The sequence below is a fragment of the Cornus florida genome, unplaced genomic scaffold (assembly GCF_030987335.1).
Source record: "Cornus florida cultivar Cherokee Brave unplaced genomic scaffold, ASM3098733v1 CherokeeBrave_3.0.0_Hap2_Chr02, whole genome shotgun sequence".
Taxonomy (NCBI): Eukaryota; Viridiplantae; Streptophyta; class Magnoliopsida; order Cornales; family Cornaceae; genus Cornus; species Cornus florida.
In genome coordinates this window covers 19,783,566-19,801,939 of record NW_026775572.1, presented here as the reverse complement: position 1 = coordinate 19,801,939, position 18,374 = coordinate 19,783,566, and the positions used below count along the sequence as shown (strand labels likewise).

The 18,374-nt window shown below is 32.6% G+C and overlaps 1 protein-coding gene across 1 annotated transcript; it reads left to right on the top strand.

Annotated features, from left to right (window-relative positions):
* Positions 1-10,306: 10,306 nt before the first annotated feature.
* Positions 10,307-12,089, top strand: LOC132294104 (uncharacterized protein At4g06744-like). The gene has a single exon (XM_059791836.1). It carries the CDS (start codon positions 10,308-10,310, stop codon positions 11,853-11,855), a length of 1,548 nt encoding a protein of 515 aa, XP_059647819.1. The 5' UTR covers position 10,307; the 3' UTR covers positions 11,856-12,089.
* The last annotated feature ends 6,285 nt before the right edge of the window (positions 12,090-18,374 follow it).

The window sequence follows — 18,374 nt, the reverse complement described above, 5'->3', positions numbered from 1 at the left end:
ATAAAATTAATGAAAAAAAAAAAGTTAGAGTGAAAACATGCTATAATTTGCAAGCCCTTAGGGCAACTCCAATGAACTGTCAATTTCAAAATATAGCAAGTGGGTTTAACATGGGTTGTTAAATGGATTGCCGAAATATAGCTTTGCCAAATCTTGTACCAAATATAGCACAAATTATAGCTATTGCTATTGCTTTTGCCAAACTGAAATATATGGGTTTTGAACTTTGATTCTTGTAGATTTTGTAATTTGGTGTTGTGCTTGAGTGTATATATACATATATGCGTCAATGTTGGTAAATATGTGTGTGTGTATGTCTGTGTTTATATATATATATGTCTGTTAATCCAAAAGTTGCCTAAATTTCAAACTCAATTAGATTTGATGATTATTATTTTTTATTTATTTTTAATAAGGCAAATAAACTAAATAAAATACAAACACTCAAAAAAAAAAAAAAAAATGGTTGTTAAAAAATAATGGTAGTTGTGTCAAAAAATAGCATTTTGGATGAAATGTATCATTAGAGTAGAATTGCTAAAATATAGCATTTTGACACTATAGCTCCTCCCAAAATATAAATTTGGTATGCAAAAATGACATTTTGCATTGGAGATGGTCTAAAGGAAAAGACAATGTTTAGTAGTGTGTTACGGGGTATGGCCTAAAGCCTAAAAGTGGATGAAAAACCAATGATTAGTAGTGTGTTTGAGTGGTGATAACTTTGTAGTTGGTACGTGTGCCGGTCAAATTCTGAACAAAAATAGTGAGGCCGTTGTACAGAATCTTCATGCTCTCTCTGCTCGTCCTTGCTCCATTTTTCAATTTCATTTTCTTCAATTGCTCTTTACAGGGTTCAACATCAGAATTAGAATAGGAAGGAGAGAATTAAACGATAGAGATATAAATCAAAATCAATCTTCTATTTTACTGTCAATCTATCATCGACTCACCCCTTAATTTGCATGTTTTTTTTTTTCTTTTCTTTTCTGAATTTATAGGTAAAACACACTCATTTTTGTATAGAATATGAAAACCCTAGTTTTGTTTTGTTCACATGAATCTATCATTTGTTTTAGTAACTGCAATTTAGTATGCGCTGTTCATAACGTTACATGAATCTATCACATGAAGTAGATCAAAAATATTATACTGTTGCTTGATAATTTTGTGATTTTGCTATGATTTTTTGTTTTTATTGTTTGTCTTTTGATGTGAATTTTTTTTTTTTCCTTCTTCTGTGGTGACCCTTCGAGATACAATTCCGGCTCCGCCCCTGCCAACAAGAACGCTGGTGTCGGATTGTAGTCTAACCCGATTTTCAAACGTGTTTATTGTCCACCATATAATTATCACCAAGGCAAATGTGCCACGTTACAAACTTCCAATTGTTTATATATTTTTATATTTGGATATGCAGAAAAGAGATTAGGTATTGCAACATATTGCTGGCTTGGTTGAATTTCGAGAGAGAACTATATATATATATATCTCACAAACATGCACAAAACCATCCTAAAAAAGTCCACTGGTGCGTCCAACAATTCCACCACAGAGAGAGAAACAGAGCAGAAGAAAGAAGGTACAATAATGGCAAGAAGACAAAGTTAGTCTCGTGACTCATGAGCCCATACAAGACACACACATATATATATATATATATATAGTTTTTGGAAAATTAAGCAACGAATATAAATGATAAAATAATTACATAAGGTGAGCCATTTGGCCAAGACAGCCCGAAAGGGAAACAACCCAAAGAGAGAAATAAAGCCCTAGAGTGGCCCAAAGAAGGGAAGCCCAGCCATGAAGCCAAACTAACTACCGTAATTAACGGCTAATTAGCTGTTAAGTGTGGTTGTTAGTGCACGATCAGGTGAGAAACCCTAACAAAGGATGATGGCTAATCATTATCCGAGCATATCAATCCGGTGGTCTTGAAGGAGGGCGACAGTGAACAGGTGACAAATTCCAATCCCTGAGAATTTGCCTTGAAGATTGATTATCTTTCAAAGAACCCCAACTTGAGAAACTGCTCACTAGTCTTTTTCCATGTGACGTACATCTTTTTGTAAAGTTTTAAGCAAAGTCATGGATATTGAATATTGATTCTAAAGTTTTAGAAAAGTCATGAATATTGAAATTTGGTTTATTGTTTAAATTTGTACAAATTAATATGCAATAGTCAAGAAATATTTTTCTCCCTCTCTCACACAAACAATACCTAGGAGTGTTAGGTTGGTAACTTTGGCAACGAGGCACAGACAAAAAAATATAAGGTAAGAATATACTAATATGTTATAAGTATATAATTGAAATAACCAAAAAAAAAAAAAAAGAAAAAAAGAAAAATCTTGGACACCAATGAGCAGGGGGCACATGCCCCTCCTGAAATTTTTGTTTTTTCTATTATTATATGCATATTTGTTTTGAAAGTTTAAAAATGTCTCCCTCAAAAATAATAAAATTAATGAAAAAAAAAAAGTTAGAGTGAAAACATGCTATAATTTGCAAGCCCTTAGAGCAACTCCAATGAACTGTCAATTTCAAAATATAGCAAGTGGGTTTAAATGAGTTGTTAAATGGATTGCCGAAATATAGTTTTGCCAAATCTTGTGCCAAATATAGCACAAGTTATAGCTATTGCTATTGCTTTTGCCAAACTGAAATATATGGGTTTTGAACTTCTGATTCTTGTAGATTTTGTAATTTGGTGTTGTGCTTGAGTATATATATACATATATGTGTCAATGTTGGTAAATATGTGTGTGTATATGTCTGTGTTTATATATATATATGTCTGTTAATTCAAAAGTTGCCTAAATTTCAAAACTCAATTAGATTTGATGATTATTATTTTTTATTTATTTTTAATAAGGCAAATAAACTAAATAAAATACAAACACTCAAAAAAAAAAAAAAAAAATGGTTGTTAAAAAATAATGATAGTTGTGTCAAAAAATAGCATTTTGGATGAAATGTATCATTAGAGTAGAATTGCTAAAATATAGCATTTTGACAGTATAACTCCTCCCAAAATATAAATTTGGTATGCAAAAATGACATTTTGCATCGGAGATGGTCTAAAGTAAAAGACAATGTTTAGTAGTGTGTTACGGGGTATGGCCTAAAGCCTAAAAGTGGATGAAAAACCAATGATTAGTAGTGTGTTTGAGTGGTGATAACTTTGTAGTTGGTATGTGTGCCGGTCAAATTCTGAACAAAAATAGTGAGGCCGTTGTACAGAATCTTCATGCTCTCTCTGCTCGTCCTTGCTCCATTTTTCAATTTCATTTTCTTTAATTGCTCTTTACATAGTTTAACATCAGAATTAGAATAGGAAGGAGAGAATTAAACGATAGAGATATAAATCAAAATCAATCTTCTATTTTACTGTCAATCTATCATCGACTCACCCCTTAATTTGCATGTTTTTCCTTTTTTTTTCTTTTCTGAATTTATAGGTAAAACACACTCATTTTTGTACAGAATATGAAAACCCTAGTTTTGGTTTGTTCACATAAATCTATCATTTGTTTTAGTAACTGCAATTTAGTATGCGCTGTTCATAACGTTACATGAATTTATCACATGAAGTAGATTAAAAATATTATACTGTTGCTTGATAATTTTGTGATTTTGCTATGATTTTTTGTTTTTATTGTTTGTCTTTTGATGTGAATTTTTTTTTTTTCCTTCTTCTATGGTGACCCTTCGAGATACAATTCCGGCTCCGCCCCTGCCAACAAGAACGCTGGTGTCGGATTGTAGTCTAACCCGATTTTCAAACGTGTTTATTGTCCACCATATAATTATCACCAAGGCAAATGTGCCACGTTACAAACTTCCAATTGTTTATATATTTTTATATTTGGATATGCAGAAAAGAGATTAGGTATTGCAACATATTGCTGGCTTGGTTGAATTTCGAGAGAGAACTATATATATATATATATATATATATCTCACAAACATGCACAAAACCATCCTAAAAAAGTCCACTGGTGCGTCCAGCAATTCCACCACACAGAGAGAAACAGAGCAGAAGAAAGAAGGTACAATAATGGCAAGAAGACAAAGTTAGTCTCGTGACTCATGAGCCCATACAAAACACATATATATATATATATATAGTTTTTGGAAAATTAAGCAACGAATATAAATGATAAAATAATTACATAAGGTGAGCCATTTGGCCAAGACAGCCCGAAAGGGAAACAACCCAAAGAGAGAAATAAAGCCCTAGAGTGGCCCAAAGAAGGGAAGCCCAGCCATGAAGCCAAACTAACTACCGTAATTAACGGCTAATTAGCTGTTAAGTGTGGTTGTTAGTGCACGATCAGGTGAGAAACCCTAACAAAGGATGATGGCTAATCATTATCCGAGCATATCAATCCGGTGGTCTTGAAGGAGGGCGACAGTGAATAGGTGACAAATTCCAATCCCTGAGAATTTGCCTTGAAGATTGATTGTCTTTCAAAGAACCCCAACTTGAGCAGAGTTGTGACTGTGGAGTTGATTCTTACAAGTACCACTCTCTGAGTTGACTTTTTCTTTTTGAAGATCGTCTCATTTCTTTCTTCCTAAGTATGGTACACCATGGATGAGAGGCAAACTTTCCGCAATAGGTTCATGGGAGTATTTCATTTTTATACTTGGGTTGTCATCATCTAATAAATTAAATAGAAGGTGCTTGATTAAAAAGAAAAAAGCAAAATCAAAGATAGAAAGTGAATGTATACAAGAGCTGCAACAAATCAATTCGAAATGTTTGAATGTTCACGATTAACTAGAAATTTATCAAGAAAAATAAGTCCTAAATCATTTTTGTTTCAAGTGACAAATAAGTCCTATCAATTTTTAAAATTTTAATAAGATCATTAAGTTATTCTTTTTGATAACATTAGAATACTAAAACTTTACAACCAATATTATTATTTGTCACTTGAAAAAAAAAACTAGAATAATTTTATTTTATTTTGCTAAAATATACTAACTATTTGCCTTTTTAAAAAAATTATAAATTAGAAAAAGAATCCAATTTTAAAAAATTCAAACATGTTTGAAAAGGTAAACAAAAATAAATGTTTTTAAAAATCAATTCTTGGATATAAATTGTCGTTGAAAGAATTCGGTTTTTATTTACAAAGGTATCAACGAAAATTTGAGAGATTTATCATCTACTTGGAACAAATAACAAAACTTTGTGGGAGTTATTGGTCCCTGGAAGAAAAAGGTAGGACTTATTGATAACTTTGTAAGAATTATTAATACCAGAATTCAAGTCTATTTCAAGTTTACCAAAGCTTTAGTTTAGTGGTATTTTTTTCGACTTTTATAGTTGACCGTAAATGATTTAGGTCTTTATGGAAATAAAGTGGGTGTGTGAGTAAAATAAATAAATCTACCTCAAGTTTGGATAATTTTAAGTGGAGCGAATTTAATAAAAAAAAGAGTGCATGATATTTAATTTATATGAAAATTTATAATAATTTAATAGAACATTGCACAACATATAAAAAATATATATCATTATATGGTTCAAAAGAAGGGTCAGATGAAGGAAAAGAAGAAAGAGTTAAGTATAGAAAACTTTCATCTACTAATGCAAAATAATCCCTAAATAGTTTAAAACCTCTATATACTATTGATTTAGTGCAAATAGTCCCTTAGTAGTTTAAAACCTCCATATATTATTGAGTAGAATAAATAACAGTAGTATCGTCATTTCGAATAAATTAATAAGTATAAATACAAGCTAGGTAAAATTATCATTTTATCAAATTTGTGTAGGAATTTGATTGTTTGAACAAGAATAAAGTAAACCTCGTTTGGTCTAATAATGTATGGGATAAACTAAATCAAACAACCCCAAAACCCGATATAATAAAATCCAAACCAAACTATATGCTTATTCATTACTGCTATGGATTGCTCAATATAATGAACGAGCAAACTTGGAAACACAAGTTTAGATTTAAACTCTCAATGTAGGAATTGCGCAACAATTAATGCTAAAACTGGACCTTTTACTTCTATCATTTTCAAAGGAAACAGGAACAGCAATCATCATGGGCTGACCTATATATGTGTTCAATTTTCGTTGCTACATATGCTCTTAATATCTGATCTATTGAAGACTCCTTTTATATTATTAAAGAGACACACCCTAGCTGAAAAATTAATGAGTGAGGGGAGGCTTAAGCTCACGCTCAACAGTGATGGGGAAATTTGAGGGAGAGACTCGTGCAGAGAGGCATGCTCGAATTATGGCTCCTGCACAGCTTGGTATATTTGCAATTGAGATCCTCATTGACATGAGTGTGTAAAGCAAAGTCGATAGTCTAAATTGGTGATTATTTTCTGTTAATTATACCCAAAATACAGTAATTTCAAAGAAGTTGAAGAACATATATATACACCTTAGTTATTGCATTGTGTACATTTGGTTACAGGATCATGTAATGTTCAAAATTCTTAATGTGACCAACAGAAAATGAGAGAAGATCCGGAGACAGGGAAAACAGGACAATTAACAAAGAACCCAGCCAAGAGAAGGCGTAAAAGTGGAAAATTGAAGAATGTGACAGCTTGCTTGCTTCTGTGCGAGCTCGGACAAGAAAGTGTGAAATGAAACAGAGAAATAACATTTAAATTTCTGTGGAGTTGTGGAATTTTATGTTTGCTTGCAAGTCTGCAAGGTTTTTTTTGGCTTGATGGCGAATGATTTGCAAAAAAGAAAAAAGAAAAGAAAAGAAAAGAAAAGCAGTAGTTATGGAGAGAAAGAGGGGGTTATACACATTCTGTTAGGGGCAAAATAGGAACAAAAATGGTAAAATTGGGTTTTTATATTTACTTTTTGTTAAAAATTGGTCGGAGTGACTTATTTACATTTTTTTTTTAATAGAGTAAAGTGCAAAAATCCCCCTCAACTATGTTGGAATTTACAAATAACCTCCTTGAAGTATATTTTGTGCATAAATCTCCATGAACTATCATATTTAGTTGCAAAATATTTCATTAAATGATAACAATACCATTTCTTATTGAATTACACTTAATCCATTTTTCTTATTGAAATAAATTATGAAAAAAAAAATTATACTAATTTGATGACGCATTTTCCATTAGGTAATTTATTAATTTTTCATGAATATATTGTATGAAAAAAAAAGAAGATATTTTTTATAGTATAAAAGTTTTATTATAAATAGTAAAGTTTTAATAATAAATTAATCATTTTAGAAAATGGTAGTTACAAATATATTTATTTTTTTTTTTCATTTTTTTTTTTTGATAAACTGATACTAATAATAAAAATAAGATAAATGGTATAATTTAATATTTAGATAAGAGAAAAGATAATAAAAATAGTTTTGTAAGAAATGATAAATGTAATGAAAAAAAAGACAAATAATCTTTTGTGATGAGTTTGTCCTCAATTGCAATAAATCAATAATTAGACGAGTAATTTGTAATTTAAGGAGTTATTTATAAAAATGTAATAATTTAGGGGTTCCAAAAACAAAACACTAGCTATCAACAATTCAAGCCTTTATAGTATATATACATAGATCTACTCTGTTTGGTAAAACTTTGAAATCAACTTTTAAAATATTGGGACTCGTTAAAAGCCCGTTCAACGGAAGCAACTCGGTGTTGATTTTAAAACCCACTTCTCCAATGTGAATCATTGCGATCATATAATACCATTTTATCCTAATCCCTTTACAAGTTCCGCTTCTCCAATGTGAAGCAACTCTGGTTTGTATAATACAAAACAAGCTGGCCACCAACAACCCCAGCACCACCGGCAGAGGAGTACATATTTGAGAGGCAGAGGAGTACATATTTGAGATTGAATTGTAATCGATGGAGACCATATGATAAAAAAAATATGATTACATGAGATAGTGTGTTGCTGGATGGAGTTGGAATATGTAAAGTGGTTCTTGGAAAAGTCATCCACATTCCGAGAAACATGTAATTGGGATTATTGATTTGACGCATTTGGACAAAGTAACATGCCTACTTTTTCTTTCACCCAAAATTAAATTGGTTTTATCAAATAAAGTTGGAGCTTCAACCTCAAGTGGACCCGAAATTGCTTCAAATCCCAAAGGGTCGGACCACCATAAAAAGAAAGGGCACATGGTTGTCGACCAATTGAAAAAAAAAAGTAGGAACCAGCCAATGGTTGTCATTTTTGTTTGGTTTTGTAAATGCAACGTCATTATTTAAATCTGTTTTTCAGTGGCAGATTTTAAAAATGAAAAATAATAGAATTGACCCATTTTTTAATTAAATTTATCATTTCTTATTAAATTATTTTTATTATCTTTTCTTTTATCTAAGCATTAATTACACCATTTATCTTAATTTTATTATTAATATCAATTTATCATAAAAATTAAAAATAAATAAATAGAGTTGTAACAACTATTTTGGAAAAAAAAAATATAATTAACTTATTATTAAAATTTTAGTATTTATGATAAAATTTATTATACTCAATTTAAATTTTTTTGCGGTACAAAAACTTCTTCTTTTTTCATAGAATATATTCATTAAAATTAATAAATTACTTAAATGTATGAACTTTTTTTAATAAGAAAATGGATTGAGTGTGATTTAATAAGAAATAACATTGTGGTTATTTAATGAAAAATATCTCAAACATATGGGACATTTTGTCACAAAATGTGATAGTTATTATGCATAAAATATATTTCAAAGAAACTATTTGTAAATTTATACATAGTTGAGAAGTTTTTGCACTTTATCTTGTTTTATTTGATGATGAACTATGAGCTTTTTAATATACTTTGTAAACAAAGTTATCTTATTTTGAAATTTTAAATCCTTTTTCTTTTTGTGGTTAATTACCAAACTAAAAGTAAAAATCGCCTATTAGGTAACTACACAATAAGTATAAGTGTATATATATGTTTACTTTGGAAAATTTGTATTACCAGCCTATGCGTTTGATATATATATATATATATAGAGAGAGAGAGAGAGAGAGAGAGGAGGGGGGCAATTGTTCCTGCACTGATTGATTCACTAATTTAACTTTACCCTAATCACACACACACGGTAACACATAAAAGTCACATGCACATGGCAATGCACCTGAACTGTAATTATGGGGTGGATCATTTTTCTACTCAGCATTCAAAAGGTAACCCATATATATATATATATATATATATATAAAAATAAAGGGTATATTTAATTAGTAATTCTGAAAATATAATTTTTTATTTTCAAAAAATTAAAAATTAAAGTTTTCTGATAATTATTATTTTTACAATTATTTAAAAACAGTTGAATTCAGTAGATTGAAAGAGAAATCACGACATGGATTCAGTGGATGGAAAGAAAAATTCATAGATAACAATCACAATCCTACCGAGACTCATCCAATTTTGAAGAGTGGAGCATCAATAAATTTCAATCCTAACCATTTAATTTCATAATTCAAAATTTAAGTAAATAAATGAAAATTATGTGAGACCTCTTAATCGGGTTATATCAATCAACTTCGTCTAATCATTTCAGAAAATTAAAACTCGACCTTGAATCATACATATACTAGGAAACACAAATGCCTTTTCTTTTCTTTATTTTTTCAACAGATTTTTGTAGCCAGAGGAATGCACATATAACTATCTATATATGTGTGTGTGTGTGTATATATATATATCGATTGAATAGTCAAAACTTCGTAAGTGACTAAAAGTGAAGCATAACTAATAATGCAAGGAATCGAGTGACAAACGAGAATTGAATTAAAAAAAATGGCTCCATCCGAAAGGGAAAGTGCAACGTCCCACTAAACCCTGGCGACTAACTATTCAAGCATTATCTTCCAGCTGGTTGCACGTGATTTGTATTGGATACATTCACTCTACCCTATATAGTCTACCCAAAGTCTTCGCATGAGATAAGATATTGAGTGCGACATTTATTGACACTATACCATATTTATATTAGAGTATTTTTATAAGTAAGTGACTGATTGAATTATATATTTTTATTGGAGAAGTATAGAATTTTATTTATTTATTTTTCACACTCTCACTCACACACCCACAATTATATAGTTTACTCAATATTTATTAGTCTAAGTAGTTCCGGTGGTGATTTAGTGAATCAGTGGTAGTGGGTGTTTGAGTGAGAGTGTGAAAAAAAAACAAAAAAAACATTGATATTTTCTGGTCTAAGCACACCCTCAATAATTTCCACTAAATTGTATTGTATATATCATGGGTCCTCTCTCTCTCTCTATATATATATATGATTATATGTCATGTATATGTAGAGAGAGAATTAAAGAGATGGGTTTTCTCTCTAGCTCTGTTGCCTTTTTGCTCTCCATTCTTGTCCTCCACACATGCTTATACTACAATGTAGCTACTGGAGATCCAGGAATTGATCATTCCACTAGGGAGGCACTTGAAATAATCATCGGTGGGGGTGGCATTTATCCTCCTGCTCCTGCTCCTCCTCCTGAATACCAAGACTGCCCCCCTCCTCCTCCACCTCCTGAACCCCTCTGCCCTCCACCTCCACCACCACCACCACCACCACCACCTCCTCCTCCTCCTCCTCCTCCTCCTCCACCACCACCACCACCACCACCACCACCTCCTCCTCCTCCACCACCACCACCACCGCCACCGCCACCTCCGCCGCCGCGGCGGCGGCCACGACCACCGTCAGGTTTCGAGAGCCCGCGACTGGCTTTAGTATACCCAGTAATCCAAAAATTCAAATTGAAAATCAAACACGACCCCAAAGGCATTACAAAAACATGGACAGGCAAAAACATATGCCGCGATTACAAGGGCTTCTTATGCGACACCAGGCCGGACTTCAACCTGAAGGCCCTCTCCGGAGTGAAGTTCAACGGGTTCAATTTCAGCGGCCCTGACCTCACCATAGACGAATTCATTCGCGGGTTACCGGACATAGCTTTCTTCCATGCAAACTCCAACCACTTCACTGGCACAATCCCGAAAGGCATAGCCAAGACTAAATACTTGTTCGAGCTTGACCTGAGCAGCAACAAATTCCTCGGAAAATTTCCGACCGAAGTACTCGGCGCAACCAATCTAACCTTCTTGGACCTCAGGTTCAACTCATTCTCAGGATTGGTTCCACCTGAGGTCTTCATGTTAGACCTGGATGTCCTCTTCATCAACAACAACAACTTCATTCAGAGACTACCCGATGACCTCGGCGCCACGCCGGTGCTTTATCTGACTCTGGCCAACAACAATTTCACCGGACCGATACCGGCAAGCATCGGAAAAGCTTCAAAGACCCTAGTTGAAGTGCTCTTCCTCAACAACCAGCTCTCAGGTTGTTTGCCGTACGAGATTGGGCTTTTGAAAGAGGCCACTGTGTTTGATGTGGGCTCCAATCAGTTGACAGGCCCAATACCGCACTCGTTTCAGTGTTTGTTCAAGATGGAGCAGCTGAACTTGGCCCAAAACAAGTTTTATGGGCCGGTCCCGGAAATGGTGTGCAAGCTGCCCCAACTAGTCAACTTTTCTTTGTCGTACAATTATTTTACACAGGTGGGCCCAGAGTGTAGAGAGTTGATCAAAATGAAGAAGCTTGACGTGAGGATGAACTGCATTCTGGACCTTCCGATGCAAAGATCAAAGGCTGAGTGTGGAGCATTCTTCTCCAAGCCCAAGTCCTGTCCTAATGAGAAGTCACTAAATTTGGTCCCTTGTAGTAAAAATGTAATTAGTCTCGAGTCACTGGAGTCGTTTGATCTTGAATCAACGGCTTCAGCACCTTCACCGCTATCTTATGGCTCTCTTACACCCGATAAGTTCTAATTTTATGAGATCAAAATGTACAACTATGTTACGCTCCCTTTTAATTAAAAATTTAATTATTTCTGAGTCATTGGAGTCGTTTGATCGTCAATCAACGGCTCTGATTAGTTGTAATTTTGTGAGATCCCAAATGTACCCATCAAATGATGGTCACTATGGGGTCCTGTGTTATGTGTACTTCTCTATATATATATGTATATCCGCTCGTGAATATGTGACTTTTTATTTTGCTTCCTTTTGTTGTTTGATTGGCTAGAAAGTAGAAACTGCAGAATGGGAAAAATGAGAAGGAAAATGAAAGCTAGAGAGACTCTTTCTGGTTTTGACAAAGCTTGTATGCGGACTAAATAGACACATCACATGGCCTGTTGCAATTTTCTTGGCATTACCCTTACGCCCAAAACCAACACACAAGGTGGTGGGTCCTGGGCTTTGTGCCGACAATGTTAGGGTTTGGATTAATCCTTAAATAGGTTAACTTATGCATTGATGTGAACTGATTTAAATTGATGAGATTTCTAGAATAATGAATATCTTTATATGCATTTTACAAAAAAAAATAATAATAATAATGGGATAAATTTATTTAGATATATAAAAATAAAAAAAAGATACAAATGGTAGTAGAAGACAGTGGTTGAGAATATGTATGACCCATTCACCTGTTACCAATTATAAATAAATGTAACTTTTTTTGTGTAATTTTATCTCACTTTTTGTTTATGTATTATCACAATCCTCCGTACCAATGTTTCTATTGTGTGCTGTGACAGGCGTGGGGTACAAAATAGACAAATGAAAGGACCCAGCTAGGACATAGGTGCCCGACGGCTAGGGCACGACATACACCAACAGGCCGTGAGAACTTGTAATATTCACATGGCTTGGATTACCCGATTGGCAAGGCAATGTTGATGTTGGCAATATAGCCAGATATGGCTATGGACGTACTTGTTCCATCACATGTCAGTGGAATATGACCATTTGATTTGTGGAAGAAAGGTAATGGCGCGATGGTAAGAGGAAAGCTCTCTGTTCCTGATTGTTCTGTAGCTGAATTCTTTGGAACCTTATCAAGCTCGTCGACCCAATCCACCAATTCTTGAACCTCTTGGTTCGGTTGTTCTCTCTCATTTCTCTAAGCTTCTAAATTAACCGGCTCTTCATGAGATTTATTGGATCTCTCTAACACTCTTCTCCTTTTTGAATCTTGGCCACAACTTTACCAATGGCTATATCAATCTCTCGTGTATTAGACTAATCCTTTGTTAAAAGATTTATTGAACTTGAGGTAGGATAATTTAATCTTATTTAGTTATTTTTATTAATTAGGTTTTTTTTTTTTTTTTAGTTTAATTTTATTTTAGTTTCCTTTTTACTTAAGCAATTACTTTCCTTTTCAGTAATAGGGTTTTTCTTTATTATAAATATACGTGTAATGCATGACAAAAATTCATTACATAAAAAATATATTGTTTAGGTACTGTTTGTCCAAAAATAAATTTTAAAACTTTTTTTTCTTCTTAAAAATTAATTTTTTAAAACTCTGCACTTATGGCCGTTAAGGAACTGTTTGGCTAACACAAACAGTGCTTTCATGGCTATAATTTTAAAATAAAAAAAAAATTAAAATTTTAAAACTTATTCAAAAATAATAATAATAAAAAATTCATTTATCATCTATTACAACCATTCACCTCACATCTAACCCATCTATATTCTCTACCATTTAAACTATTTCATATTCTATTTTTTCAATCTTAGCTATTATTTTCAAACTCAATCCAATATAGGAGTATGCTTACTGGAGTATCCATGTGCATGCCATGCCGCTCCATTGGGCAATTCTTTCACTCCCTGTGCATATAGTCAATAGAATTAAGCATACCCGGGAATCATCTCTAGTACTCCCCTTCTTGAAGCAGTCGTATTATGTCAGCTACTCGGCTTTGTTGGGCAGGCACATGTACTCCTTTCCATACACAACAATAATACATTACAAAATGCCTTCAAACATTTAATGATAGTGCTCTCGCCAATTTTAATATACTCATCATAGTGATAGGTTGCACGCACAACCATATGCAAGTATACGAAATATAGCAGTTAGAAAAAAGTTATTTTATTTATTTATTTTTTTTTTAAAGTGAACATTCGGAAAACATGATGGAATGTATGTTTTTGGAGAGTTAAAATTGCTGACGTGACTCTTAAAAAAGACTTAAATGATATTTTTTGAGAGCAAAATTGAAAGAGACAGTTTCGAATGTTCTTAAAAGCCAAATTCTTATTTTAAGTATGGAGCGACTTGGACTATCCAAGTCAATCCAACTTCATTTACAGAGAAGATACAAATGAATGACCAACAGGTTAGTCTTAGCGGTACCAAGTCCCTACTTCTGAAAGAGAGGCCAGGGGTTCGAATCTCTGTGGAGGCATGTGTGTGTGAGTACCCAACTAGAAAAAAAATAAAAAAAAATAAAAGATACAAATGAATGAAAGAATTATGAGCGGGCCTATGTGAAATTTGGATTTGAAAGAGTGTTGCTACATTGACCAATTTGCAAAACAATCCATACTTACCTACTCAAGACGTGGACTGACAGAGCTAGAATGAGTGTGTGAGTGTGTGTGTGTGTGTGTGTGTGTGTTTTGTATCATAATATGGGCTTGGAAAAGTGGCCACAATTTACTGATTGACAGCCGACAGGCCCCAAAAAAAACTGGGTCTGATGATAATAATTAAATATGAAATTTGTCTTTCTCTAAAGAGGGTTTGGGAGAGTACTTTTACATTACGCAATTCTGACCCATTTGATATTGGGCTTTTAACAGCATTAGCATCTTTTTTAAGAAGTTGTTACATTGACCGAAAAGAAATTGTTAATTTGTATGAAGTCTTTGTAAGGCTCGTTTGTTAATGTATTTTGTTTTTGAATTGTTACAATGTTAATTTTGACAATAAAAGTATATTTGGTACTGTCTTGTTTTATTTTACACAATTTTAAAACACTTCGTAAACAGTGATCCAAAATCAAAACACCAAAAAATTATTCTTTCTTATTTTGACAACTGTTCATGACCAAAAACAATAACAATAGCGCAACATGGACCAAAAACAAAACGTCCAAAACATTATTCCCAAACGTGCTTCCGACTTTTTTCTAAAACACTCTTACAACAAAAATATTGTTTCTATTTTAGCGAAAAACAAAACGCTTAAAACAAAACGTATGCCAAATGGACCCTTAGCCATTTGTTAAAAAAAAAAAAACATTAATATAGTGTTTTTCAGTGAATTCTCTCTATACAAATTATTATTATTTTAATATAGCAACTATTCTCTAGATAATTGTAAATTCTCATGAACTATCTTCTCTACTTTATTTTTTCAGATCAATTTTTACAGTCCGGCTTAACCGTTTTTTCAATAATGTTCTTGTAGACACTAAAATTTTAATGGATTTTTGTTTTGACAAATTGACCCATTAAATATGGGTCTAATGTTTAATTAAGTTATTTAATTGGCCCAAGTTTGATCCTCTTAAATTATTTGATTAGCCTAGCCCAGATGATTAAATGAAAAAATAATTATTTCTAATAAAATATATTTGAAATAATTATTTTTAAAGATAATTATTATAATATAACCAGTCCGGCCCAGTTATGATTTTATCCTTATCAGGACACGTGCCATCATCATATGGATCCAAGAAGCCTATAAATAGAGGCATGGAGAAAGGAGGAAGAAGTACACAAATTGAGAATTCTAGAAATCTAGAATTTCAGAGAAAAATACAAAAACTTTGCCCACATTCATCCCCAACACCCAAACCTGAAGACGAAGAGTAACAAGTACATCAAATCGTGCCGTTCTTCATCAAAATTGTACAGTGATCAATAACAAGCACATCAAATCGTGCTTTCTTTTTTAATCAAAATTTCCCTGTAATTCACATCAAATGGAATTCGAATTAGAGGACTTTATTGGATTGTATTCCTTTTATTTTTTATAAATCAATAAAATTATATTCCTTATAGTCTGCAAATAAAGAACAAAAAAGTGAGCAAAATAAATGTATTATGCAAATAAAGAACAAAATAGGGAGCAAAAAAAGACACGATTTGATGTGTTTGTTGTTGATTACTGTAAAATTTTGATGAATAACGGCATGATTTGATGTGCTTGTTACTCTTCCCCGGTTTGGGTGTTGGGGATGAATGTAGACAAGAGTTTCTGTAATTCGGAATTTTTAGAATTCTCAATTTGTGTACCTTTCTTCTTCTTCCATGCTTCTATTTATAGGCTTCTTGGATCCATATAATGATGACACGTGTTATCTCCTGATAAGCATAAAATCATAACTGGGCCGGTCCGGACTGATTATATTATTATACTTATCCTTAAAATAATTATTCTAAATATATTTTATGAAGAATAATTATTTTTTTTATTTAGTCATCTAGGTTGGGTTAATTAAATAATTTAAGTGGATTAAATTTGAACAAATTAAATAACTTAATTAAACATTAAACTCATATTTAATAAATCAATTTATCAAAACAAAAGTCCATTAAAATTTTAGTGTCTACGGTTAACGTGACCACTTATCTCGGGATGCACTATTGCACTTGGTTCAAATCTAAATTGTGTTTGTCTCTACAGTTCAATCACTCAAGTGATGTACAGCAATGTTCCTGTGTCCCCAAAAACTGACTTTAAAACATTGGATATCATAGAAGCAGTACCTAACCAATTCTAAATTTAGTTATCAACTTGACAATCGAAAAAGAAAATGACAGCCCGATACTAGTCATTGTCTCGCTCTCTAATTATCATGATTTTGTTAGTTTTAGAACAAATATTTTCTATTAATGTATAACATCAACTGTTCTTTACCAACAATTTAACAATGATAATTATCAGTAATTAATGCCACCTAAGACTCGCATGTCTACATTAAATTATAATATTTTGTGAACGATCTTGTCTCTCCCTATTCACTGTATAATTCACATCATCAACAATTTGAGGTCAACCTGTGTTCAAGGTGGACCAACACTATCCCAACAAATCTCTTACTATGAGATTTCAAGCCCTACACATGAGCTTACAATGAGATTTCAAGCCCTACACATGAGCAATGCTGGCCATAGTTAGCTCAAGTACCATCGCTTAACTATGGCCAGCATTAACAATTGTTACTCTCATTTCACAGGGAGACTATCTTATTCAAAACAGTAGGGCAAAATAAACCTATTTTTCACCTTTCACTGTAGTAATACGACGATATCAACTATTATATGGTGTGTGTTTGTAATTGTACACATTTTTTGATTATCAATAAAATTGAATATTTGTCTGTGCGTTCGTTCTGAACTTCGGTCTCAAAATTGAATGCAAATTTATGTCGTACTTTACCAAAAATGAGAGCTAAATTTAAATGATGTAAGTACTTTACAGACAATTACGTCCTTTCGTATTTACAAATCATTCAAAAATTTAAATGGACTAACAAAATATATTGGTTTTTCGTTACCCAACAAAATATCAATTGAAAAAATTGGGTACAATTATATTAACTTTGTATCATCTAAATTAGTAAATTTGAGATTCGTTGACTAGAACCGCTGACATCGATACAGGGTAAATCGTGAATTTTCAAGTCTTTTAACTGATTCTACAATAGAGGTCAATGATAGACAATCTCAATCCCAAACGCAACTTACAATTTTCATAATGTTTTTCAAGATGCAACTCTTCTCAAAATCTAACTAAAAATGTGCTGAGTTGAAATAACTAAGAATTCATGTGATTCCGGGAAGAATTAGGGTGAAAAGCTTTCTCCCCATTTTGGCTCGACTCTACCGTTGTAAGAACTCTTATTTTAAATTAATTAGTGAGTGCCTTACCCAACAAAACATCATGTGAACCTTATTGAACAAATCTAAAGAATGAGTTTCACCCAAATTGTATGCAAATTTATTTCATACTTCACCAAAAGCGAGAGCTAAATTTAAATGATGCAAATACTTTACCGTCAATTACTTGCATCCATATTCACAAATCATTCAAAAATTTAGATAAACTAATAAGTATATTAGTTTTTCGTTACCCAACAAAATATCAATCAAAAAATTTGAGTGTTTATATCATCTAATTTCACGAATGAATTTGAGATAAGAGGATTAAAACCACTAACATTTGTAGCAAGGTAAACCACCATAAAGGTCAACGGATGGACAATCTCTCCCCAAACAATGTTTTTCAAAATGCAACTCTTTTCAAAATCTAACTCAAAACGTGCTCAGTTATGGTGAGTGCCTTACCTAACAAAACATCATGTGAACCTCATTGAACAAATCTAAAGAACGAGTTTCACCCAAATTCCATGAATTATAGGGTTTTCAATACCCAACTTATTCAAGGACCGTCAATTTCTGGAATGTCTACGAACCAAATGCTTGAAGGGTGCAAGCTGCAAATGCTAAAGACCACTTATCTTTAGTACCGCTGTC